General features: G+C 42.7%; 1 protein-coding gene across 3 annotated transcripts in view; it reads left to right on the top strand.

The window, feature by feature from the left end:
- zgc:158464 (uncharacterized protein LOC791139 homolog) overlaps positions 1–25,980 on the top strand; it is a 92,171-nt gene that overhangs the window by 20,953 nt on the left and 45,238 nt on the right. For all 3 annotated transcript variants that reach the window (XM_058628930.1, XM_058628931.1, XM_058628932.1), the window contains exon 2: positions 90–222. In XM_058628930.1, coding sequence (XP_058484913.1) covers positions 90–222 — 133 coding nt within the window. The remainder of the gene's footprint in view (positions 1–89; positions 223–25,980) is intronic.

Genomic DNA, 25,980 nt, shown 5'->3' with positions numbered 1-25,980 from the left:
CATATGGTTACGTTATGTTAATGTTGTAAAGATGAATTGCCACCTTTCTATTTTAACGTCTGACCTTTGCTCTTTTATGTGTCCTACAGCTTATTATCCTTGAGGACTACGCCGACCCTTTCGATGCTGAGCAGGCTGGGGGCACACAGACCACCACGGAAAAAGTGACGACTGAGAATGACGGCTACATGGAGCCATACGAGGCTCAGAAGATGATGGCAGGTAGGCGGTCATTTGCACACTTTGAGTAACTACGAGTCTCAGCGGAGTGTTGATCAATATGCCGTGTGATTTTTATGTTTCGTAGCTGGGAATTGGGAGGAGAGGCTCAAAAGGCTGAAAGTCAATTTACATGACGGGTGCATCAGGGCAGAAATGGCCCGTGGTGTCATGAATGATACCAAAACCTTTTTCAGGAGCTGTGACTCTGTCCCCAGAAATCATTGCGGCCTTTAAGTGCTTCAAAAACATACCTTAGCAGAATTGGATCAATAAAGGGAAACGTTCATTCATCTAAAGTGTGCCCACACAGAGACAGACACTCACTGTGATTTCCAGGAAGGACTTTTTTTTTTTTTTTTTTTATAAAGACACAACAATAGATGTGTGTTAACATAAGAATTCGGCGGAACCACGTTCTCCGCACAGCTCGTGTCAGAGTACACACATCATTCTGTGGCTAAACGAGCACAGCAATGACAAAGACAAAGGAATGTGCGGAGAGTGATGAAACCTGAAACACAAAACATGTGGCAGCTGTTTCCTCCTCTGGACCGACATATGAAAACGTTTGTATTCAGACCTTGATGTAGTGACCCAGTCATTTCACCCGTCATTTGACGGTGCCTCTCACCCCCTTGCTTACAGCATTCTCATCAGCAATTTCTGTTCAATGGGCCTCCGGACCTCTGACCCCAGTCATTGCCTCAGCTGAGAATAAAAGATTTGAAGTTTTATCGGCTCTTTCAGGTGGAGGAAGAACAAATCCTTCACAGCGTCACTTGATTCTTTAACTTACTCCAAGGTTTTCTTTGCTTTCTACAGTGAACTCGACACACCTCTGAAATCTGGTGTATTGACGAAACACAGTGTTGGCAGCAACTGTGCGTTTGATTTGATGAAGTTGTCATTTTGCTGCTGTTGTCATTCCTGGTTTTCTTGTCTTTGAAGCACGAGGCTGTGCAGTTTTCCAGCTCCTTGCTTTATCAATCATATCTATTGATCAGCTGATCTTTCTGCTGTTTGGACTCGTGAGGCATTGTTTTTCTCTGAGGTGTTGGTGGATTTAAGTCAGATTCATTTCACACACATTAGTGCACACGGAGGAGTTCTGTTTTTTTGCACTGGGGAAAAATTGATAATATTGGCTCTTATGACATTGACAGGGTCATTATCTGTCTATGCACAAATCCATTGATTTTATGAAAGCATAAGCACAGACAGGCTATATTGACTATGCTGTAGAATGTAATCGTATTAATAATTATAACCTTCATTATAATTTGAGGGGTCCTTAAATGCGTGTGTGTAACACTAGTTTTGTTGCATAATTGAACACTTTGCAAACACTTTACATTTATAATTATGAGTAACTGAACCAACTTGGTAGTATGTTGTTTAGGGCCGCAATGATTCATCGTTCCATCACTTAATTAATCACCACCTATTTAGGTAATTCACCTTTTGATTTTTAATAATTAAAATGGATTATCTGATTTTGTTAGTGTCTTAAAATGTAATATTTTCAGATTTCTTTGCTCCATATAACATAGAGATCAATAGAACTGAATGATTTTGGTTTGTGGATAAAACAATTAAGAACATCATATGTTTTGAAGTTTTGGAAACGCATATGAAAAAATAATTGGCAGATTAATTAATTCTGGAAGTAATTGTGAGTTGCTGCCCCAGTGTTGTTAAACCTTTATGTATCAAGGGTAGAAACACTGAGAGCCAAAGCTGTTTTTCTTCTTTTTGTATAGCATCTTTTCCATTGCCCCCGAGTCAAGTTTGTACATTTGTCATGTAAATGTTTTGGTCAAGGTTAAGGAAACCTCAGTTGTGTTGTAATAAAGTGTGTCAGGTGCTGCTCTTTCAGTCATAGTCTTGCAGAGTAATCGCTGCATCTCTCAGTGACGGTGTGCTGCTCAGGCAGAACCACACACTCCGTTTATTTGGTTTAAAAAAAAAGAAAGGAGAGTGTGCAACCATTACATGGGCCTTTGCACTGCAGGAAAGAGAGGACATGAAATCTCGAAAAGTTAGCAGCTGGTATCTACCTCTTTCTGTCGCCGTTGCTCTCTGCCATTTCTCTTCTCTGTCACTCTGCAGGGTTTTTAATTCACCCAAATGTCGACCCGCTCTGTGAACAACACAGCTCTCAGACTTTTGGCGAACAGCCTCCCTCTCTTCTCAAGTCTCTTGCGTTCACAGATGGGTGCAGGTGAACACCAAACCTAATGGCCAACACATCACAAACTTCTGACTGTCAGAGCAGTCTTTTACAGTTCGCCAAATTCATTCACCTAGAAAACATTTTGTCCTCCAGCTCCAAGTAAAATCACCATTTTTTAGGGTTCACATATAACAAAATTGTTTAATTTCATGCAATCACTTTGTATACAAGCATGTTAGGGACATTAGTAATGGCGAGTATGAGGTCAGTGTTGTGTGCAAATTAGAACAAGTTTTGCTCACTCAAGCCATGCCGTGTTTTACCACTAGTAGCGTGTTCTGAAAGTCAGTGGAAGAACGTTCACACGGCGATGCATGAGAGTCTACTATCCACTATAAATCATTCTGTCAAAGTTTTCTGTGCTTAGAAGCATGTGCAAGTACTGATGACTCCGATTACACTCTGTCAGGTTTGTGTGCCGTCACAGAGAGATATTGATCTTAAGTGCCGCGTTTCGAACGACTGCAGTCTGAGACGCACACAGTCCAGAGTAAGATTGTTGCGTGGGTTTGAGAATCATAAAGCCCCTCCCATGAATGACATGTTGTTGAACTGCACATTGACAGAAATATACAGCACATCATGTTTTCAAAGCAGTCATGATGATGTAGTTATTTTTTTGAATACGCGGCATTCACATTTCCGATGCACAAACATGCACATGTGCGTGGAAAAACCCAAAGCAAAGAGAACAGAGCCGTTAACATAACCCTGTGTGCGTGCGTGCGTGCGTGCGTGCGTGCGTGCGTGTGTGTCTGAACGTGTGTGTGTGACTGAACGTGTGTGTGTGACTGAACGTGTGTGTGTGACTGAACGTGTGTGAGCTGAACTGGCCTCATCTCTTTCTCTCATAAGCCATCTCTAGTGAGGTAAAGCTGGCTGATTTATGGGCCTGCTGGAGGGGCATGTCACGACTTCCTTAACCTGAAAATCCAGCCCCACCCCCTCTACACACACACACACACACACACCACCCCTCCAGAAGCTGCTCTCCACCGACTGCTGGCCGGCACTGACTGCACCACCCCACCTGCACTTGTGTGAAGGTGTCTGCACAGCCACAGTGATCCATCCCCACGCTTGTCATGTCCACACGTGTCAGCCATTATTATATATACTGTCTTTATACTCCTTCAACTATGTCGATTTGTGCGTCTGAAATTCAGCTGTGTGCTGTTGAATCATTGGTCGGCTGTATGTGTTTTAGGTGTAAGTTCAAGACAGATTTCACAGATAACATTTTTCAACACATGATCACAGTGACACACACACACACACACACCTGTCAGTATGGACATTCCCTGCATACCTTGGCACCAGCACTAGCTCCTTATCAGAGGAAGAGCTGTTGGAAACAACGCTAGAAACACATTTTTTGTGTGTGTGATGTTACTTTACTGCTCCACTTGACTCTGTTCTCGCACACACACACACACACACACACACACACACATTGTTGTAGCTGTTGAGACTTGTTCCACTGACACAAGCACACAGGGCTGGGCCAGTTCTGCAGAGGGGAGTGTGCGTCAAGCCATTTCTCAATGAACACACACACACACTGATCCCTACTCCCTCTCTACACACACTTACACACATCTTTACTTCCTACTCACTCAGTCACTAAGGTAGACCGAGCGCTCACATGTTACATGCCACTGTGAGGCTTGATTGTGGGCACTGCTTTGGTGGCTCGCAGAAGTTACCAGAGCAGTGCGTGTCACTTTGTCGCAGGGTTTGCTACTGTTCATGCTATGCTAAAGTAATGGCAATGTGGTGTCTGCTGTTGTTGTGTGCACTCTGCTCAACAAAAGTGGAAGAACGACCTTGCTCGAGATCTCTGTTTAGACAGTACTGTTCTAGCATACACACGAAACATGAATTACCTGGCATCTGTGCTGGGGAAATCTGCATGACTTCACTTTTGCACTTGGGCGCTTGCCAATAAGTTTACGCACAGCGAAGGATCCACAATGCAGTTTGGCGTCGCGAGAGGATGCCCATTTCAAAGTCAATGTCGGTTAACCTCCACCTCACATGTGGGAGTGCGCTGTTCAGCAGACAGGCGAGCAGAAGGGCACATGACCATGTGACATTTTTTTTCCCACAGAGCAGACAAGGAGGCCTGTTGTACAAACGACTCATCCGAACAAGCACACAGTCATCTTGCCAGTCAGACTCAAACTACAGCAATGTTGGCTCCCAAAAAGAGTGTGTGTGTGTGGGGGATGGGGTTAAGTTTTGTTGCAGTGGTGAATTTATTACACACTGCGTCAAAGTTGAAACCTCAATTCCTCCTCATCCCGTGTTTCTTGTCATGCTCTTAGTCATTTGGCGGCAGGAGAGTTGTGCAACAAGGCCAGAGCACCCGGAGGGTAAAAAGCCTTGACGTTTTCCATAATGGTTGACTCACGGTCGATGGGTGTTTGCTATTTCTCCCGCTTGTCTTTATTCTTTCTATGTCTGAGGAATGTGTTGGGAAATGTCTCCCGGCACTGGCACCTCCTGCACTGCGCTCCTGATGATGTGGAGATGAACATTCAGTGCCAAGGAGATGAGTCATCAGCAGTGGAGCCTGATTAGTTCAATTACCCATGGTCGTGTGGCACTGAGCCCCCTGTTGGCCCTACAAAATAAATTCCTGAGTTGGCAACAACTGTAGCAGGTGTAGGGACACTGCAAAATATAAGAGGTTGAGGAAGATGGGTAAATTGAGATGAATGAAAGGGGGCGGAATCTAAATGAAAGCTGAATGCAAACACTGACTGAGACAGAAAAAGTAAAAAGAGTGACGGGACAGAAACGTTGGAGGTGTAAGTGGGAGTTGGGAACAAATTCATTCAGCACCTGTGGTTTAGTTTGCAGGCACAGTTTAAGAGAAAATAAAGGAGGCATGGTGTGCTGAATGGTTTCCATCTCCTCACTCACACAAGAATGAAAACTCACCCCAGGCAATTACAGGTACATGTGGTGGCACATTTCTGCTTTTATTGCCCCGAGCTGTAACTTGAGGAATATCCAGAGCGTGTACCAACAGCGACACCTTCCCGAAGGTCAATTATAACTTCTACACAACCTCTGGAAGTCTGTGCTGTCAACATGGGAATGCTAGCTCAGTGTCATTTGCAGTTGTTTTTTTTCATCTCTGATCATTGCTATCTGTTCAGTTAGATGTTGGAGGTGTTGGTAATTGTGTGTCTTAATTTGAAGCACAAATATAGTGTAGTTTTGTCAATTCTGTATTATCTGCATTAGAGCCAATCGGAGGCAAAGACCTGTCCCTTCTCTTTCTTTGGTTGGTTTTGACCACAATCATTTCCTTTCCTGAGTGTGAGTCACAGATGGACTTTAGGAAAGCGGAAAGGTCAAGGCACTTGAAAGGCCTTTGGTAGACCTTTGATATACAGCCCTGAATGCATCACCTTGAAAACCTCCGGTGTGGATCGTATTCAGTATTGATGCGTTGATACAGGTTGATGCGTTCTTTCTAAGCGATCATGACGTTTGCAAGTCCTCCGTGGGAATAATAACACAACTCAAGAACAGGTGTAAGTGGGCGACATGTGGATGCAGCTGCAGTGTTACATCCATCTAAAATTCAACACAGTCTGATGTCACCCTGCTCCCTGACTGTAGACATTACAGCTACAGCCTAGTCAGCAGGTGCCAGGTTTTGTCTGGAAGCATGGTACTGGCTTATGTCACATCTGCATTATACATGAGAAGTGACTGACCGTTATTAAAAACTGACTTGACATGGCGGTACTGATTGAAGCACCGAGTCTGTTTTTAGGCTTGGCGCTATTGATGGAGCCTTACTGTTTCAACTCATGAAAACAGTCTGTAAAAAAATGCATTATGCAATAAGAGCTGTGTCTGCTTTTATATCTATAATAGGAAGTGCACCCATACAAGTCGTTGTAGTTCCTTAGTTAAATCAGTTCCTTTGTTTTCTCCATCACATCAATGCTTTGTCCTGGAACAAGCATGAAAGTGTAAAACAAAAAGCACAAAGCAGAATTTTAATAGAAGTTGTTTAATTGTGCAGCAACATCTTTGATAAATGATTCATTCGAAACAGAAGACCGTCACTTGGCCATCCGTTCCTTGGTTGTTTCCAGTGTCGGCTGCAGAAATCTCTCCAGCTGTTTTTGTAGGAGAGAGTGAAGTTTCAAAGACCTGAAGAAAAAGCTGTAATTTGTATGTGACATTCAGTGGGAAGGAGAATGAGGTTGTACTGAGCTGTGTAACTGTGTTGTACCAAAAAAACGGCGCACATGCTCGGCAAAACATTTCCTGGCAAAACTGATGATTTAAAAATAGCCGTGTGTTTGACAGTGACATACAGGGTTATGGCTCTGTGTGTATGTGTGTGTGTGTGTCTCTGGCCTCCTAGATAATGGGCCAGCCGAGTGTGTGTGTGTGGTGTGGATGGTCATTTGGCGAAGCTGAAAGAGCGGAAGGTGTAGGAGGTAGGAGGAGGAGAAGAGAAGCGCAGCAAGATTGACGACTTATTGATGAAATGTGAAATCTCCAGCTCCAGTCTGACAACCTCCCTCCTCCTCACTTAGCAGCGAATGTCGCCCAGCATAGGAGTGTGCACCAGTCGCACATGCCTTTGTGCATAGCTTTGCTGCTGGACATTTGTCGATATATTTGACGTTTCCTCGAAGATAGTGAGGCGAGAGAGTGCAGGTGAGGGTGAATCATAATGTTAATTGTCATCATATACAACAGTTTGTTCTGTAAAATTGTATACTCAAACAAAATATATATAACAAAAAGAGCCGTCGTGCAAAGCTGTTTGTTTGTCATTGGATTTTATAATAGCTAAACAGAATAACACAATACCAGCAAATAATAAAATTAAAACTAGTGGTGAAACAACTGATTTATTAGTTGGACAATTTTTATAGGAAAGGCGATCATCTCTTTCTAATTCCCTCTGTGGTGGGGATCCCGTGTATCGCATTTTTAACAGACAAGCTGATTTCACACTGGCACACATGGGAAAACAGAGAAATAGTAGAAAAACGGAGAGGAAACGTCTCCATTGTGCTGTGGTGCCAGTCTCAGTCTGTTCCAAAACCAACGAATGGATGGGATGGCAGACCCACTCTCTATTCATTATGGCTGCATGAGTGGGGAGGGGCTGGATGACGTTGGAGGGACCAGGCAGCCGCTGTGGTGCAGGTTGGAGGTGCTGAAGTCATTCATTTTAAAGGTAAGATTAATGATACCATTAATCCATGCCTGTGCCACTGCAGAGGTACGACACTACAGAATTCATACTCACAGCTGGCCCGCAGCACACATCCATGCACAATCTCTGTTAATAGTCGCACACTAAGGTAGAGGTGTACACAGCTGCTGTTTTCCTCTCTGTAATTTGATGTGTCAAGTGTCCTTAAGTGGCGATGAGACTCCAGGTTGTAGTTTGTGTCCTTGTTGCAGACATTTATTTGTCGAAGATTATTGGCTTGATTTTATTGGCTTGTGAGAGAGTGAGAGTGACGGAGGGAGGATGACGAACTGTGCTTTTTGTAAGGGCTGCAGTCAAACTGCAAATGAAATCATGCCATGTTGAAATTCCTCTGTGACAGAGAGCTGTTCGGCGACCAGTTCTCTGCAGCTGTTGAAGGACACGACAGATGAGCACAAAAACCTTCCACAAAAAAAACTGACGCTGGGAACAGCAGACAAGACCTCACGACACAAATGTACTGGAACCAGAATCAAGCATACTGTACTGGGTAGTGTGGAAGGGTGTGAGTCAAAGACACACGGCTTTATTAACCAGCAGAAACATTGTAAGCTGTGTCCTTGATATGAAAAAGGGCTCTGTTCAGCAATACTATCAGACCTGACTGAAGGAGTGTTAGATACCATATAGAGTGGCAGTTATTTTGAGCAGTAGAACTTTTTGTAGGTGCTTCTTTTTGCTTTTCTTTTCTTTTAAGTCATACTTCAACAACCTGTTAGCAGCTGTCTTGCTTTACTAGCGCAGTGTTTCTATTGCCTCTCTCTGTCATGTCATAAAATACAATTCATATTATGTGTGCAGTTCGGGAATATCGCCAGGTAGAACAAGATCCAAACACTGCTATACTGAGTAACAGAGAGAGTCGTGTTGAGCTGATAAGCTTAATCATTGCTTAAATCTAACGAGCATTTGTTTATATTCAAAAGTTACTCACCATATTTTTAATTAGGTTTTTGTTTGTTTGGATTTCTGCTTTGGCGATTTGCCATCCAAAGCTAAAAAAAAAAAAAAAGAAGAGAAAAATGAATCTTATCTATCGTCCCCCTCAGAGTTAATGCTTTAAAAAATGTTTGAATAGTGGTAAAAGCTGAGCTCAGTGTTGGTGTTTGAGAAGGATTTTTCTGTAGCCTTATGTTTTAGGACATACTCATTTGCAGTTTGAGCACACTGGGATCAATACCTTCAAATTCACCTTGTCCTTGTGCTGTTTGATGAGGATTTTCCACCATAACCCAGAACTAATATCCTCTCACACACCCAGAGGCTCGTTTTGGTCCCTTTTGGGTCCAAAAGAGAAATGAAAGAAAAGATGATGGAAGGAAGACGAAAGGAATGCGACAGAATCAGAGAATGGAGGACAGACCTGTTCACTTTCCGCAGTTTTTCCTTGTTCTCGTATTTTTGCATGTGGAGCCTGTAGCGTAAGCTGTGCAAGTTCCACATGCATAAACATGCCCGCTGTCTCTGCAAAAGCTTCCGACCTCTCAAAAACGAAATTTCAGACAAATCATGACAAATTCCCTAACATTCCTTGTTTTAACATTTGAGCCAATTTGTATTGCTCAGTTAGGTAATTCCATCCGTGTTTCCGCATCACGGAAATCAAATGTATGGCTCCTAAACAGTATTCCTACATTACTACAAAATGTTAGAAATTTAGGAAAACCATCTCACTGTTTGTGTGCTGCTGAGGCCTGTTACTCCCTGCTACTATATATTTCATATACTAACTTGCGCCGTAGTTGTCATGAGTGTCATTAATGATGCGACTGGAGCTGCATTTCAAAATCCATAAGACACGCCTCACGTACACCCCGTCTCAATTGGCGGGCTATTTAAGCTGCGTTTTCCTCATCGCTCCCCTCTGCTCATCAGTGCTATCCATGCTGCTGTTGCTGCTCATGCATTCAGCCCCAGCATCCACTTGCTGGCTCCGGGGGGGTTTAAGATGCTTGCTCGTCACTCCCGCATATGGCAATGTAACAAATCTGGAGGGAGTGATTAACCATTTCACGCATATCTGTGCATCTATAATCGCACTCAGACGAACACTATCATTCCTTTCGACAATCATCAAGTTGTTGACCCCGGCACTTAAGGACAGAATAATCAAACTTGTTTTCTATGACCTTCTCATTCCAAATACTAAAGGTCAAGGTGGAAAAAGGCTAAATATAATATGCAAATATAAATAAAGTATCTTTCACAAAACAACAGAGTGCACAAATAACAGCCAACAGTTTAATTTGGGCCTATCATCAAGTTTATTAGTTGCAGCTGTTGTGACGAACCACCACCGGGTATTTTAATCCATATCGGTGACGCTCAGCACGTTAGCTACAAGTGAGAAGTTGCAGCCAAATGTTTTCTGGTAATGCTAATGATGCTAGCTAATGGTGTACACCTGTACACTTCCACGTTTTGACTGAATATAATTAAGCAGACGTCATCCAACGTAAGCTTTTAATCATTTTACCATGTGGTATGTTTGTCTCCCTCTATCTGTTTCTTACTTTCTACCGTCGCCATCCCTTGAGTTTCCTTCGTCTCATTCTCTGCATCCGTCTTTTCCTCCGTCTTCTCTACCAGTCTAGCCAGGAGGTGGTTGTCTGGGACATTCCTGTTTTCACTGTGATAGACTATAGACTAAGCTCTTTTATAGGATTCTTGTTGTCTTGTAAAATAACCCTGGAGTCTTTTTCTCTCTCGCGGAGCCAATTTATTGGTGACATTTATTTAGGGATGACCTTCTCTGAGTGTATCTTTCAGGGACACCCAGCATTATCTTTCCTCGCAGGATAATCCTGCCATTATTGTAGCTTGATTTAAACATTTACCCTTTTCCTTTTTTAGTGTCAGTTTACATCTCTGTGCTGAACAATGCATATTCATATAATATTAGGACAGTGCATCACTGGTTATAATGTAAGACCATGGTTCATGTTGAGACCACTAATTAATTAAAATAGTAAACCACTACTATAACACATGGGGGATTTTAACGGTATCGGAGCATGTCAACAGTGCACTCCAAAGATTCAAGATCCAATTAAACAGATGGATGTTATCACAGAATACACTCTCCTGTGCATGCATCCTTACCTGAGCGGTGTTCGAGTCTGACGGTAAGCCAACACAGATGCTTTTGGAAGTCTCCACTCGCAAATGACAAAAACAAATGTAAAGCCATTTAAATGAATTACTTTGAAACTAAAAAAAACAAAATAATGGTCTGTATAGTTAGTGCAGGCTTCAGGAAGACCATGAGGATCTTTGGCAATACTCACTGTTGCTATATGAATATAAAATGGATATCTTCATACAGACAATCTCTGACCTTTAACTCTCATTACTTATTCCATCAAGAGGATGATTACTCATCGGAAAGGCTGATAATTTTGCTCTCAAGGAAAATGGCGACGTGTGATTTGGCTCCCCCTGTCTCCCTCTCTCTCCCTTTCTCTGTGTCCTACGATACTGCCTTTGTTTGCATCACATCTTATCAATCCCGCAGTGCGATTATCGATGCAGGGAGGTGAGGTGCTGGGTCTGCCTCAGGCCCGGCTGGTGGATTTTGGGTTGTAATAGGTTGGCGCAGGCTGTTAATTTGATACGGTGTGTGGCCGAGGAGCCTCATTAGGGACGGTAGCTCAGAGGGAGACTGGGCCCTTCATCATCACCAGGATACCACTGGCAAGAGCAAAATGGGATGGAAGCAAAGGAGGAAAAGGAAGACAGTCGGAAGGTCATTTGGAGAGAGGTTGAATGTGATGGAGAAAGGACAACCGTCCTGATAACATTAGAGCAGCATGGGTCAGTGGGGAAAAGATTGATGACAGATAAAGGACAAGTCTTAACCATGGACTAGAAATGGGAATATAACGTTATTTTCAAAACTGTGTTTTTCTTTTCCCAGAACAATTGGCCTATCTAAGTCTTGGTGATATAAAAGTCAGATGTCGTCATTTATCTGCTGCTGTTATTTGCACCTGCGTCATCGGTAAATGCAGTGAATGTGTGAGGGTGAGAACTGGTGACTGCAAAGGAGGGAAAGAAACGGCTCAGGAGTGATATCACCAGTTGATCTGAAATTGGAAGGAAGATGTGGAGGGGTAAAAAAAAAAGGTGCAAAAACAAAAAAAAAGATGACAGGGTGAGAAGAGAAGCGGAGAATGAGCTAGTTCAATGTGAGAGTTCATATTCACTTGAACATTACATTTTCCTGCCTGCTGTGTTGCCTCAGTGTGGTCTCACAGATGAGATGCAGCCACGGACAAGAGTGAATTATTAATGTGAAGATCTCTTTCTCCACCAAATCCAATAACTTGCCTATGATTTGGCTGTCAAAAAGATTGGTTGCCTGCGTAAGGGAAAGTCCTTGATATCGTGGCATTGCGAATTCTCCTTCCTTGGTAATTGACTCATGCACAGTATTGACTTTCTGGTCACAGTGATTAAGGGAGCCAGACCAGACTGGAGCCCAGAGTGTGGCTCCTCGGGCTGGGTCACTGGACCTCACAGCAAGCCTTCCCTGGATGACCTTTGTGTAGAGCACTGAGCCGCTGTTAACCCGCAGCCTAGTGATCTGAAAATACTGATCACTGTATTGACGTGGAACAGTGGAAGCTGAGAGCTACTGAATGGTTGGCTTGACTGCTGTTCTTTTTTGTCTCATGCTTTCTGTCTCATACTTTACTGCTAGCTTTTTTGCAACTTGTCTGAGGTCTTAAGACATTTCAATATATTTTGTTGGCATGACATTCAAAGCACAACTACAATAACAATATGGATTATTAGTAATACATAAAAACAACGTACAAAGAAGCCAAAAATAATTGGAGATGTGGAGTTGCATGTGGTACAATCCCATTAATTCCCATTACACTGCCTTTTTCCTAATGCCAGTATTATGCTAAATTAAAGGCGACATAGAATGCTTGTATCACACATATATGTTAGTTATGGAGGTCTACTTACATATATTAACTTGTTTTCATGGTTAAAATCCTCCTAATCGCTGCAAACGAGTCGATCAAAATATCTCCTCACTGACGCTCTCGTCAGCCGCGCTGTTTCTGTGTTGTGATTGGCCAGCCAACGAGAGCTTTCCTACTGTCCTGTGATTGGGCAGGTACCTGGAAGTGACGTAATAGATAGGCCAGCTCTCAGATACACAGCTCCCCCTCTGGCACGGTGGATGCTCTGCATCTCAGCAGCTACAACGAGAGTAGTTCTTCTTCTTCTGCGGTTGAATGTACCCAACCGGATGTGCCCGGACTAGTGCCGCACCAGGAGGCGCTACGGTGGTGAGAGGAGTGGTGAGGATTTCTGGTGACGACATCAAACTACGGAAGTGCCGATCCGCTTCGCAGAGCCCAGGAAAACAATACAACACTATTTTCTCAGCAGTGGCTGAACTGTTGTTCTGAAACTTTAGGGTTTCATAAACGAGGTAATGACGCAGATACACACACACAAACGCAGCGTTAATTGGAGCTTCCGGTCTATGTGGCCTTTAACACTTAGCCTTCCAGTGACAACAATACTATCTTTAGCCCGTAAACACCAGAGTTGAATGTTGGTCACAAAGCCAGATTGTGTCCATTTGTTTCCCTCCAGGCTCTTGTAAACTTTCAGTGAGTCTCTGGAGTAAGATGAAGGGAAAGTTATCAGGAAGTTGGAAATGTCAGGATACTGCATGTCTGGAATAATGTCCTCTCCTGCTGTTTCAAAACTCAGTGGGGCATTATATGGGTCAGATATATTCAGTCTGTCAAGTTTTGCGATATATTGGTCGAGTGTGCAGTGAACTCCTACACGTTGGATCCAACAGGGTCCCATTCATTTCTGCCGCATCTTAGGTGCCCACATGGTGGTTCATAGGGACCGAGTCACGTGATGTCCGGAACTCTATAGCTGAAAATGTAACACTTGTTCACAAAAATGTAACACACTGCTCTTTAAAATTACATTTTGGCATCAAGAGTTGGGGAAAGTGTTTCTTCCCCCGTTTCACTGACCACAGCCTCTTTAGGAGGCAAAAGCAGACCTGTGGTGAGAAACCCTGCAGGAAAGTGACCTCTGTTCATGTGGGACTTCAGGGGTTCGATCATCACAGGGGACGAAGCACGGGCTGGTTGACCTGGACCTGGAGTCTCTGTGGTGGACATTTAGGCGTTTTGATTGCACTGCTTCATGCCTTCAGAATACAGAACCACAGGCAGAGGTAAACAACCATGAAGGACACTGGCTGCGTAGAGATTTTGTCTGTGTGTAATCTGCTTTACCTCACAGGTAATGTGTGATATATTCAGAAAAATTTGTCTTTTTAAACTGTCATTTTTCCATAGATTTTAACCATAGCAAAGGTTTTCACAGTTGACACATTAAGCTACTTTTTTGGGAGCTGTCATCTGACTTGACATGAGTTACCGCTGTAGAGAAATAAAATTGCAAAAAAAACCAAAACAGAGATGATTCCAAAATGCATCATAAAATTTACCACTCTGGTGATCTGTGACATTTTAAATGCTTAGAGTTCATTAAAATTTCACAGAAAGCTCCACTTGAAAAGTAAGCGTTGGAAACTCTGCAAGCTTGAGTCAAAGCTTTGCTCATTTGTTTTTTATTGATTCCACTTTGATTAGTACCCCACTGATCGAGACTCGGCCTCCAAACTGCGCTCCAGTGTGCACTTGTGTAATTGGTGGTTTGGAATAATGACATCAGTCTGACATTCAACAAGTATGTGTCCTTGTGAGCAGCCACACATGACGGCTGTCGTCTGACTCATCCTCTGAAGAAACATGGCGCCCTGTCACTTCACTGCACGCCGACCCTTGAGCAGTCTCATTCAGTCTCATGTCTCGACTGATTCCTCATACTTACTGACACTCATCTAAAACGTGTACACTGTAAATCTCAGTCAGAAACGTTTTTGCATTTAACATTTATTCCTGTGTTCACTCGTCATGTCTGATTATTTTTTTCTCAAAAAAAAGTGAAGAGTGTAGATTTGGACTTCAGTAAAATAAGACAGGTTTTTGTGTTTCAGCCTTGTCTGGCCCTGCAGCGCCTTACTGTCTGGAAATAAATGCTGTTATAAGCTGATGACAGCACTTTGGACATTAATGTGCTATCCACCCACCTATTCTGATATTATTATTGGCTTCCTGTTTTGTAATCAGAGCAGTACACTAGAAAGCTTAGACAATAGCTGGAGAGATTTTGAAATAAATTCTTCTTTAAATTAGCCTATGTAGACAACCAGGAAAGTCCAATTATTTTACACACTCATTATTAATTCAATTTAATTTTAAAAAGTTTTACTAAAATTATTCATTAATTTGCTAAAAGGAACGTTTAATGTGTTTTTTCTTCAATAAAGACACACCAGGCCTCAAATATTTGTCTTGACTGCTTCCAACCTGCATTATATTTGAACCAGTGTGTGGCTCAAACATTGGTTTGCCCTCACGTGTGACTAAAGCTTGTGTGGATGAAGGAAAACAAGTGAGGTAAACTGGCAACAGGTATCATCACATCTCAGCTGGTGACATTTCTCAGGTCTTATTGACAGCTCCACAAAATCCTCTGTCCTTACGACCGGCTTTACTGTCCACCTGTCACTGAATCTACCTAACTGAGTAGATGCTGTTCAGCAACATGTGTGGCGGCACATGTTATGCACAACCTTCAAATTTGGGTAATGAGTGCAGACAAGATGGCTGACAACATGTCCGTGTGTCCGTGTACATTATGTGTTGATATTGTCCTCGTGTGCAGGCACATCATCTTTGCACTCTTGTAATGAGTAGTGACGGCGTGTGTGAGTGATCAGTGCCCGTTTTGTTTGGTCTCCGATGCACTCAGAGAAAGGAAACCTCTTCTCACTGCTCTGTTGTGCAGGCATTAATATCATTATCAGGCCCCTCAGTAAGCCCAAGCAGATGTGATGTGATTGCTTGCACAAGGCAGCAGTCGAATTGCAGAGGTGAGTGCTTTGTGTTTTGTGGTATCTACAGTAATACCGGTCTGTACGTTGCATCTGTGTACACATTTCTGTGGGTATTACAGGTTCTATTTTCTGCTCAAGTCATAGCCCTCATGGTGGGAGACAATAGGACATGTCATCATAGGCACTATGCGTAATCCTGCCACATTGGTGGATCCCTGTGCTTTAAAAAACAACAACACATGCATGTGTCTTGCATACAACCTGTGCACACACAGTTTACTTTTCTGTTCAAGTCTGTGTGTATAAACTATATCAAAAAAACAACGGCACCAGAGTGAGGTGTGTCTAGTATTAGAGTTTCAAAGTTATTTATAATGTCGTAAATATGTACATCAGAGCGTGATCAATTTGACATGAGCAGGTAGTTTCGTTAACACAACATTTGGATTTAGGTCAGATGTAACCATAACAATTGTCTGTCATGGACAATGTAACACAAACTTTGTAGGAATGCACAATATTGGAGTTTTTGCCAAAATATCACCAGTGCTTGGGGCGGATTACTGATATATAGATATATATGTGTTTTTCCCTGCTCCCAACGGCACAGGTTATTGAGTCTCTTCTATAGTGAAATGAATATAATGTTTTGCATAATCATGTTGCAGCAGAGGTAAATATAATTCATTGAAAAAAATAAATAACTATAGAAAATAATAATTGGAGAGGGCACCAGCACAGGAGATATAGTCAATATTGGAGTATTTTGGCGTGTTTGCTGATATCCGATAATACATCTTAAAGCCGATGTCAGCTGATGCCGATGTGTCGATAAAAACTTAACACACCTGGGCTCAGGTCATGTTCGAACACACACAACAGAATGTCTGTCGGGATTTGGAGTTGGACAAAAAAGATTTGTCTTGTGTTTCCTGGGCAATGTATACAAATGAATTATGAATGTTTAAAAGTAAATCTCATCAAATAGCATGAGCAGCATGTAATTTCTCTCTGATAAAAAAAAAATTGATTCTTCCATAATGTTCATTTCGAAGTGAGATTAAAAAGTAATTACTTTATGGCATCCAGTGATGTTGGCCTTGTGAATATTATCAGTCTCTTTGTTTGCACAGGACCATTCCAATGTGGATTCTTTTTTGGCCGTGCACTGATTGTGAAGGTGATTGGATCCATGTTATTATTCTTGATGATAGGAGGGCATCTAAGTGATCCGAGCATGCACTGTATGCATTTTATCACAGTATCATTTCAACGACATAAGCAACCATGGTTAATTTGAAAACCATTAAGCTTGCCTTTAGAGCCTCCAACGCTGGCGATTCAATTTGATCCTCCTGACTTTTCGTATTTTGCCAGAGTGGAGTTGTTCCCAGCAGACCCGAAAATGTTCAACGTCCGTCATTCTCACAAACCGAAGAGTGAGTTGCAGAAGTGAGTGATTAACTAACTGCACTCAATTGCTCCATAATGCCCGGGTGTTCTGTCTGTAGGCACCAGTCTTTGCTCTTGCCGACAAATAAAGTAGGGGCATCCATTACTCGCCACCTCTCCACGTCAGCGTTGTCCCCCTCTGCTGCTCCACACAAATGCCAGGCTACAATGCCTCAACGTGCGCCTCTCAGATGCCCCGCGATGCGCTGTCAGCAGGCCTGCGTGTAGCTGTCAGCGTGCCACTAGCAGTTCATCCAGGCTGGGACACCAAGCCCATCAGCATGTCTGTGGGGACACTGAGAGCCCACCCACAGGCTAGCCGTGCCCGGTCAAGCTGGGCCAGTCGTGGGGTTGAATGGAGGTAGGCTATATCCCGAGGAGATGGATTGATGAAGAGAGCAGAAGCTTTGTTCTGGTTGGAACATATGGCCTCCCCAGTTATCCTGGAAGCTTTTGGTCACCTCTGAATCAAACCCCTCATGAAACTCGGCTTTGTCACTGTTTATACTGTTGTGAGACTGAGTCATCTCTCCTCTTGGCAGAGCGTTGCTGCTCAGCGGGCAATGGGATCTGTCAGTGAGCAGAGAACAGCTGGTCCTTTCAGGGCAGACTGCTACCCCACAGGACACCCTGCTTGCACACTGTCAGTCTAGCTGATCTGCACCCACAAACACACAAAGGAGACTTGGCTTTGTGTATTCCTCCTCTTTTTGTCCCTCCTTGGTGTCCCTTGGTTGACATTAGCTTGAATTGAGCTTAGTTACTTATTATGATTAATTGGTTTTGCGAAAGATTCTACCCTGTTTTCAACGTGGAGCAAATTATGGTGGGTCATCATTTTCATTCAAGTGCAAGCTAAGATACTGTGTATGTGAATTTTGCTTGTGGAAATGGTCTAACCATTAATCAGATAGTTTCTGAAAATCACTGAGTGAGAGGGTGAAGTTGTGGACAATGCCTGTTGTTTGGTATATGCTGATGTTAATTAGTCTGGCAGCGTGTTAGCTCAGATTCTGAGAGTGTGAAGGAATGAAGTAAGCCGATGTGGTTGCAGTATCAAGAAGTGAGACTGACGGCAGACTACGTCTTATGTGGTTCTTGGAGACGGCCTTTGGCTATAAGTTATAACCTCCCTCCCGTGTGTGCGTTTGTGCAAGTTTTTGAGGTAATCTATGTGTTCTGCTCGCTACCATTTGCGGATCTCATTTTATTTTTTTTTCTTCCATCCTCACCGAGTTTCCACTGCACCTGAGTAGTCTCGTATGCCCCCACAGCTGAGCCCATGCATTGATGTATAACGCTCTGATGAATTCCCCAGAAGAGAAACATACTTAGTGTCTTCAGGGGTTTTGAGGAGAGACCCTTACTATCTGACCAGAGTACCCTCTGTGCTGATAGGCGGATTCAGCATAACAAAACCCTTAAGCAGTAAAGTCTCTATACTTGGATTGCACCAGGTGGGTCATTTCCTCAGCAGAGAAAGAAAGGCAGAGTGTGGAGTCTGCAGAACCATAAGAATAACAATGGGCTCTTCTCATCCTGAATCAATCAATCATTTAGAGTAGTCTGCAAATGATTACAGTGCCGAAGCCATTAGGAAGGGCTCCAAATAATTATGATAGTGCTGGTTTGTGGCATTAAGGGGAATAAAAACCAGAGGAGACGTAATTTCATGAGATTGAAAATGGTTTTGTGATTATATCGAGGCAAAGTGGAGAATTGAACATGGACAGTTTTTGGCACAAGACCCAAATAACTGTGCAGCTTTTGCAAGCTATTTTAAACTCAATCATTAGAATTTCTAATTTTAGTATTCCAAAAATAAAATGGCCTCCAACACACTCAAGGGCCATTTGCAGCAGAGTGTAAATTGGTCAGGAAGTGTATCAGTATGTTCATTATTATGTCAGAGAATGGAGGACAATCTAGGAACAGAACAAATTAACACTCCATGGATTTTAGTTTCTTTGCACTAGTAAAGGTTATTTGAAGGCTGCGTTTGTTAAGTCAATTGTGATAGAATTTTCATCAATTCAGAAATTACACCAGGCTGAAGAAAAACCTGATACAAGCTCTGGGTTTCTCTGTGCATCCATACCATACCTGCGGTTTTAGTGACGGAAGGAGAAAGGCATCAGATATTAGGCAACCCTCTTTGTTAGGTAGTGCAGGACACCTGAAATGGTCCAGTAGATGGTTTGGGCGTCGATGAGAAGCCCAACCGGATCCTTTCAAAGTACATGCTCAGACACAGAAAAAAGAGGACAGATTATGGACGGATGTGGCTACAATGAGGAGCTTTTGTGGTCTGCTGCCTCCAAGTTCTGAAAAACAGAAGTACACCTAACATTTACAATGCAGTATCTCTTTTTTGTTAACCTTATTTCTCTGTTGCATAGTTGAAGGCACTATGTTAAGCTTTTAGTTCCTTTTTTTTGCATTGCTCCACCCCTTGTGCATACATCCCAAGGCAACATGTAGCGGGTTTTATCCTTATTTGTTGAAAGATGCATTGACTCTTCTCCGAGCCACTCCTCATCTTTAACTGGAAGTCCACTGGGATTGTTTGCTCTGAATATTACATTTATGCATGCAGGTAGTGATTATGCATGCAACTGCAGGCAAAGTATAAAGTGAGTCTGTGTATACACTTCTGGAAGTGTGTCAACAGAGTGATGTGGCTTCTCTGAGGGGAAACTGCCATGTTTATGTCCGTAAAATACATTCAAAATAGGACTTGACATTTCTCCTTACATAAGAGACATTTTTGTGGCGTTAGCCCTTTCATGGACAAGCTGTCAGAGAAATGTCAGAAGGTATATTTTGGACATATAAATGTTAATTTGTGTTGTCAGAGTGGACTTTTTTTCCCGATATCTCTGATCAGCATTCTGTAGAGTAATTGCTGTTTCATCTTCAGTAATTGGACTCTTTGGGCTTTCTTGGAGCACTCTAGTGTCATGCAGAAAATCCCAGCCTGAGCAGCCTGCAGCCTCTCTCAGACAAGTCTGACCTAGTATTTCAGCAGTGGCTGTACACTCTGAGGATACAGACAGTGGTTGGTGGGGGTTTCGGAAAGGAGAGGAGCGGGTTTATGCAAAGCTATAGCAGCAGTTTTACTTTTCTGAAACAGTACTGCTTGCCTTTGTTCTTCATTTCTCATTCTAGCTTCTTGTCGGCTCCCAGGAGAGATTTGTTATCACCCCTTATATTAATCAGAGTTTCTCTCCAGCTCCTTCCAGGCTCTTCTCTTTTTTCTGCCTTTACCTGCTCTGTAGCCCTCACCATGGAAGTTTACTTATGTTAGAAATCTTTTGGGACCTGGTCAGAGACCCTGTGACACACTCAGGTGGGCTTAATGTGTGTTTACTGCGGCTTGGCATTATTACCAGAGCTTTGTGGAGGCGTGTGGCAACAGAATGGCCATGTCTGTGAAGTGAGCGCGTGAAAAGAGACGGAAGCACACTGCTTCCCTCCCACCCACACTCTTCATATCCTGACAAAGGAAAGGCACTCACTGGGTCATGTGGTGCCAAACTTTTGAGGATTGCCCCTTTCTGAGCTCCTTTCATTCCCTCCCCGTCTCTCTTCCCTCTTTGCTCGGTGTCACTCCTCTCTGCCACTTAGCCTCAGTATTTGCAGGAGGAGGATTGTATAAGAGCTGGACTGGTTCTGCTCCTGGCAAGCGAGGGAGTTTAATTGAAAAGGAGATCCGGAAAGAAAACTCCCATTCCTTTTCAGGCCTGTGTTTCGTGAAAGCACAGAAATGTACAAGAGGAAAGAAGATGAAATGTACAGGAGAGTCCGTGAAAGAAATGGGTCACATTCTTAACAGACAATGAGGGACTTTAGACAGAGAGGATTTCTGACATCCTACTTGTCTCTGCTCTCAATAATGATCCCAGATTTTGGGATCATTATTGGCCTAACAAATTGAGGGCATAGAGTATATTTTTCTATACACAGGGCAGTTTATTTCAAATGAAGTGCACCAACACAGCTGGTCTCTAGTTTAAATAAAAATAGGCAGTGAACCATTATTTTGTAATGAACTAATATTGCTGAATACCTTTTGGGATGTTGGTTGAGAATGATGTGTCGTATGTACTTTTCTATTAAGTCTTCCAGTGGTAGATGGGTATGTGCTGGTGATGGCGCCGTTTAAGTGTGCCTGTTATGATGATATGACAAGTTTGCTCCTGTTTGTGATCTTACCAAGTAAGACTGACAGTTCATCTGGGAGTCACTTGTACTCTATTGCATGTTTAACTTCCATGTGCCTCTCCTAAGCTGCTCTTCAGAACACCAGTTTGTCTGGGCTTCCTGTGCGCGTGTCAGTCTCCCTGTTGTTGAGCACCAATTCCCCTATCCTCCTAACTGTGTCAGCATGCTGATGATGTTTACAAAGGAGATCGTTCAGTGACAGAGGTGGGACTGGATCAGCTGATGGGTATCGGTGTTCTCAACAAAGTTAGTTAATGCCAGGCCTGCAGCTGTACTACATTTTGCAGATTTGCCCAGGAGATCTGAGTAAGTCTAAAACGGTAAGCGAGCACCACTGCCCACACAGTGGAGCTTTCAGTCTGCTCAAGATACTATGTAAACACAAGATCCCTGTGGCTGATTATTTATTCAGGAGAACTGAAGGCCTTATAAGGTTGAGAGCCACGGAGTCAAAAGGCTTCTTTGCCTATTAATTGCCTTTGATCAGTAGTTGATGCATAATTGAGAGAGTTAAGCGGGCTATAATGCAGACAATGCAGCTGCTGAAAATGACCTTTCATGTTTGCTGCAGACTTAAGATACTGAGTTGAGATGTGACTTTGGCAGGTTTCTTTAAGCTCTTTTTAATGGAAAAAAAAATAATAATCATCTTTGCCTTTTCAACAGTCAATAAGCCACAATTTGACATATCTCAGACCCCTGTGCTGCTTGTGTTACTGTTATGCATTAACTGTTCTGGATACATCAGTCTTAAGATTGATTCATGCTGTCTTCGTAACGACTTGCAGGCATGCTCTTTAAGTTCAAAGTGTCCCTGAACAAGTGGGAACAGAGAGCCTGTTTGGCAAAGTCACTGTTGGTGAGCAAGAGCTGTCTGGGCAAATAGGCTGCCCGCCACCAAAACACGTGTTGTTAGAGGCTCGTCCGTTTAACAATTGCCTTATATTATTTTCTTTATGCTTCTGTGAACTGAACTGTCCTATTTTATTTTTTATATGTAGATTATATTTTGTTTTATACTGTAGTTAAATCTTAGGAATGGATTGCACCAATTGAATGGTACAAATAGTACCAAGAATAGTTTGGATTCAGGTTAAGCTTGAGAATCTTGTTGCTGTTGATCTGTATTGGGTTGGAACTCAAATGATTCATATTTGGTACACAGCATCACCACACATGTACACTAAAGATTGTTATGCTGCTGAAAATGACCTTTCTTTTCTTTCTTTCCTTTTTAAACAAAGAACAACCTTTGTAATCTTGCTGAGTAATGAGTCTACCTGCTTATTCTTTAAAGCTGCTTATTGCAACTACTTACTATTGTTGTTTTATTTTCTTGTATGTACTTAGATTGTGTTCCCTTTCGGTTCTTGATCAGCTATTTACCTCAATCCCCTCAAAACAGGGTTCTTGTAAAAAAAAAAACACAACTGTTTGTTGAGCACACAAACTGCAGATAAGTGTTATCTTATATCAAGTCAGGAAATAGTTGAGGAATTCTTGATTGCTTTCTTGTCAAAACAGGGACTGCCCTGTGTTCATTTGTATTTTCATCTGATTAGCTTTAAGTGGAGGTCAATAGTGCAGGAAATAGTGTTGTTGTGCAGTTATCGGACTCTTCTGACACAGCAGGTTGGTGCATCTCTCTTCCATGAAGATAAGTGAGTTGAAGCTAAATCTCTGCTCTGGGACTGTCAGCTCTCCTTCACAGCTGATTTGTATTCATGGGGTTTGTGTTGCATCGCATTGCCCTGACCTGACCTGACATTTTCATATTTGACTCACCTGATTGGCCCTGTGGTAGGAAGACAGCCTGCTGATGCCATCGCTTGATGAATGTGGTTAGGATGTTGCTCCTACATGAACATCAATGTTACAATATAATTAATATATATAATTTCAAATAAACCAGAGGCAGAAAATAACAAGGACACAGTGTCATCTATGGATGTGGTATTCAGAATCAGGTTTCATATCAGCTATAATAAAGATACACCTTTAATTTCCAGAGTAAGAACTATCCTTGTTTGCCATCAGTCTCAACTGAGACCTCAAGAGAAATCTTTATCGGTCTGTGGAAAAGCAGAAAATAGAATGTCTCCATCTTACGCAAGGAAGCTTGGTGTGGAGCACTGCCCCCCCCCCCCCACACCCACCCTGTCTATACCAGTTTAGCCGCCTTGCTCAAGTACTTGCAAAATAAACAGAACACTGGGCAGCAGCAGTTCTGCCTGGCTGGTTAATGCAATAAGAAAAACATCCCTCAAACTAAGTTGGGTCAGCCCGCTGACAGGCACTGACTTTCCTTGTTTACCTGGACTTAAACATTACACTGGACACAAACAAGAGGCCAGAATTGACATATTCCATCTAGTATTTTTTTGCCAATTGATAAATGGCCGATTGCCTTTCCGTCATTTGTAGATTTGTAGTTAGGCCTGTCGAGCTTTGTGTCCTTGCACAGTTAACCATGATAGCAGTTGTAGAAACATCCGCTGAAATGTATTGAGTTCCCGATTTCACACGGAGGTTGAGTGAAGCAGGTAATGAAATTTCTGGCCAGCCACTGTCGATGCTGCTGTCAGAAATGACAACTGCAATTAGCAGATTTCCTCCGTACAAATTGTGTGCGTTGGTTGGAAATAGTGTCTGCGGCTGATTGGTTTGGAAACGAGAGCGATGTAAAAGCTCTGGGCACTATAGTCAGCATTTTAACCAGATGAGTAATTAGATGCCTAAAGAATGGGGACTAACCAAGGGATTTTCCATACTAACGCTATGGTGTGTAACAATTGGGGAATTACATATTTAAGAGTAGAAGCATGTGGCACTGAATATCACATGTGACTCTTAAATATGATTTTTTAAGTAACAAAATGACAAAATAATATGCGGTAGCATTAACTAACACTCGACTTCCTCACTCTGTAGTAATGTTGGCTTTACTACAATAGTTGGTAAGCTTTTTGTTATGTTTTTGGTTTTGTAATGCGACCAGCCCCACCCATGATTGCATTTCCTACATCCCTGTGAACACACAGACAACATATGAAGAAAACCAAAGCTTGTCCTGCAAGTCTACTGTGCCAGGTTACAGTTGCCAAGCTCTGATTGGATGAAAAATTCATAGGTTTTTTTTTTTCTTTCTTTTTTTTGTCCACCCCCGTTCATTTCGTCAGATCCAGCATCCCAGGTGCAGTGTGGGGTTTAGTAACACCCTCTACTTAAACGGGCTCACAGCAGGGACACACCTTCCCTTTGCTGCTCCACATCCAACCAGCCACCTTTCAATAACCAGCCATTTTCTCCTCCCGACACCGTCTCTGCTACACGTGTCCTGCAATTATACCAACTAACAGACCCTAAAGCCCTGACAGTCACACCTACTGAGTCAAGACACATTTAATTAAAATATCCTCAATTTTATGATCTTTAAAATATATTCTGACATGCCGATACCACGGACAATAAAATGCTAAATGGAAAAAGCAGAACTGAGATTCCTCTGCTCTTTTGAACTTGAACACACGTGACTGGGTGACTGTCTATGACATTTAATGCTATCACATAGAGTTTAAGGCATTAGCATCATCTCAGTGGGAGCAAGTGTAATTGAGACATGGCACGTGGTCAGAAATCTGATGGCAAGCTGTGTTTTAAATGGAAATTGAGAGATCAGGCAACATCAGTTAGTGCTGATTATGTTACTCTGAGAACAGTTCAGAACTGGGATAGATGCATGTGTTTGTGGATTAAACCCATCTGGTTCGCTCTATTATGAGGGCTGTTAAGGAGAATGTTTAATTTTGCTTGACGTGGCATAAGGAATGGCATGTAGCAGGTGCTAAGTAGACTAACAAACTCATAAACTATATAAAAAATATATCCCAAAGTTGTGCTGCTTTTCTTCTCAGGCCTTCAGGCGACCACCAGTTCACTTGTTTGCACCTTTTTAAAAAGACAAAAGAGAAAAAAAAAAACACACAAGGCAAATGACTCGTTACATCTGTGCCACGAGAGTCGGGTTCTTCAGTGTATGACGCGCAGTATCTCATTTAGCAAAGATGTTTATTAGTTCATGTGGGGGGGGGGGGGATAATGCTGCGAGCAACACGCTGCTGTTTGGCAGAGTATCACGCCTCCATCACTGTCACAAGGATGACAGGAAAACTGAGACCAGCTGCCCAAGCCCATTACTGCAATTAACAGTGATGGGAATGTGCACACACACACACACACACAGTCACACACAACCATACACTCACGTCCTGTGACACATTTAACTGTCTGGCTTGAGTTCTAATGGAAGGACTGGCTCGGCTTTTAAAAGCGGTCAATTAAGCCCAGTTGAAGGAAGGAGGGAACTCGGCTTGTAACTTAATGAATGTCAGGAGACAAGTAATAATGACGTGTCTGGAGAATATGACTCTGGCATGAAAATGAGCTCATCCAGACTGCCGCCTTTGCGATAATAGTGATTTATGTGATAGGGATGTAACATGTACCCATCTGTGGAGCGTGACCTGTGAATGAAAATTAACTGATTAATACCGTCTCTGTTACAGAGGAGGATGGTAGTTACAGGCCATAAGGCACGAGGTCACAGGTTTGTCCGCTGCAAACATTAGC

Source organism: Solea solea, chromosome 5 (assembly GCF_958295425.1).
Source record: "Solea solea chromosome 5, fSolSol10.1, whole genome shotgun sequence".
Taxonomy (NCBI): Eukaryota; Metazoa; Chordata; class Actinopteri; order Pleuronectiformes; family Soleidae; genus Solea; species Solea solea.
Note: the sequence above shows the minus strand (reverse complement) of the source record. Positions and strands in the feature narration are given on the sequence as shown.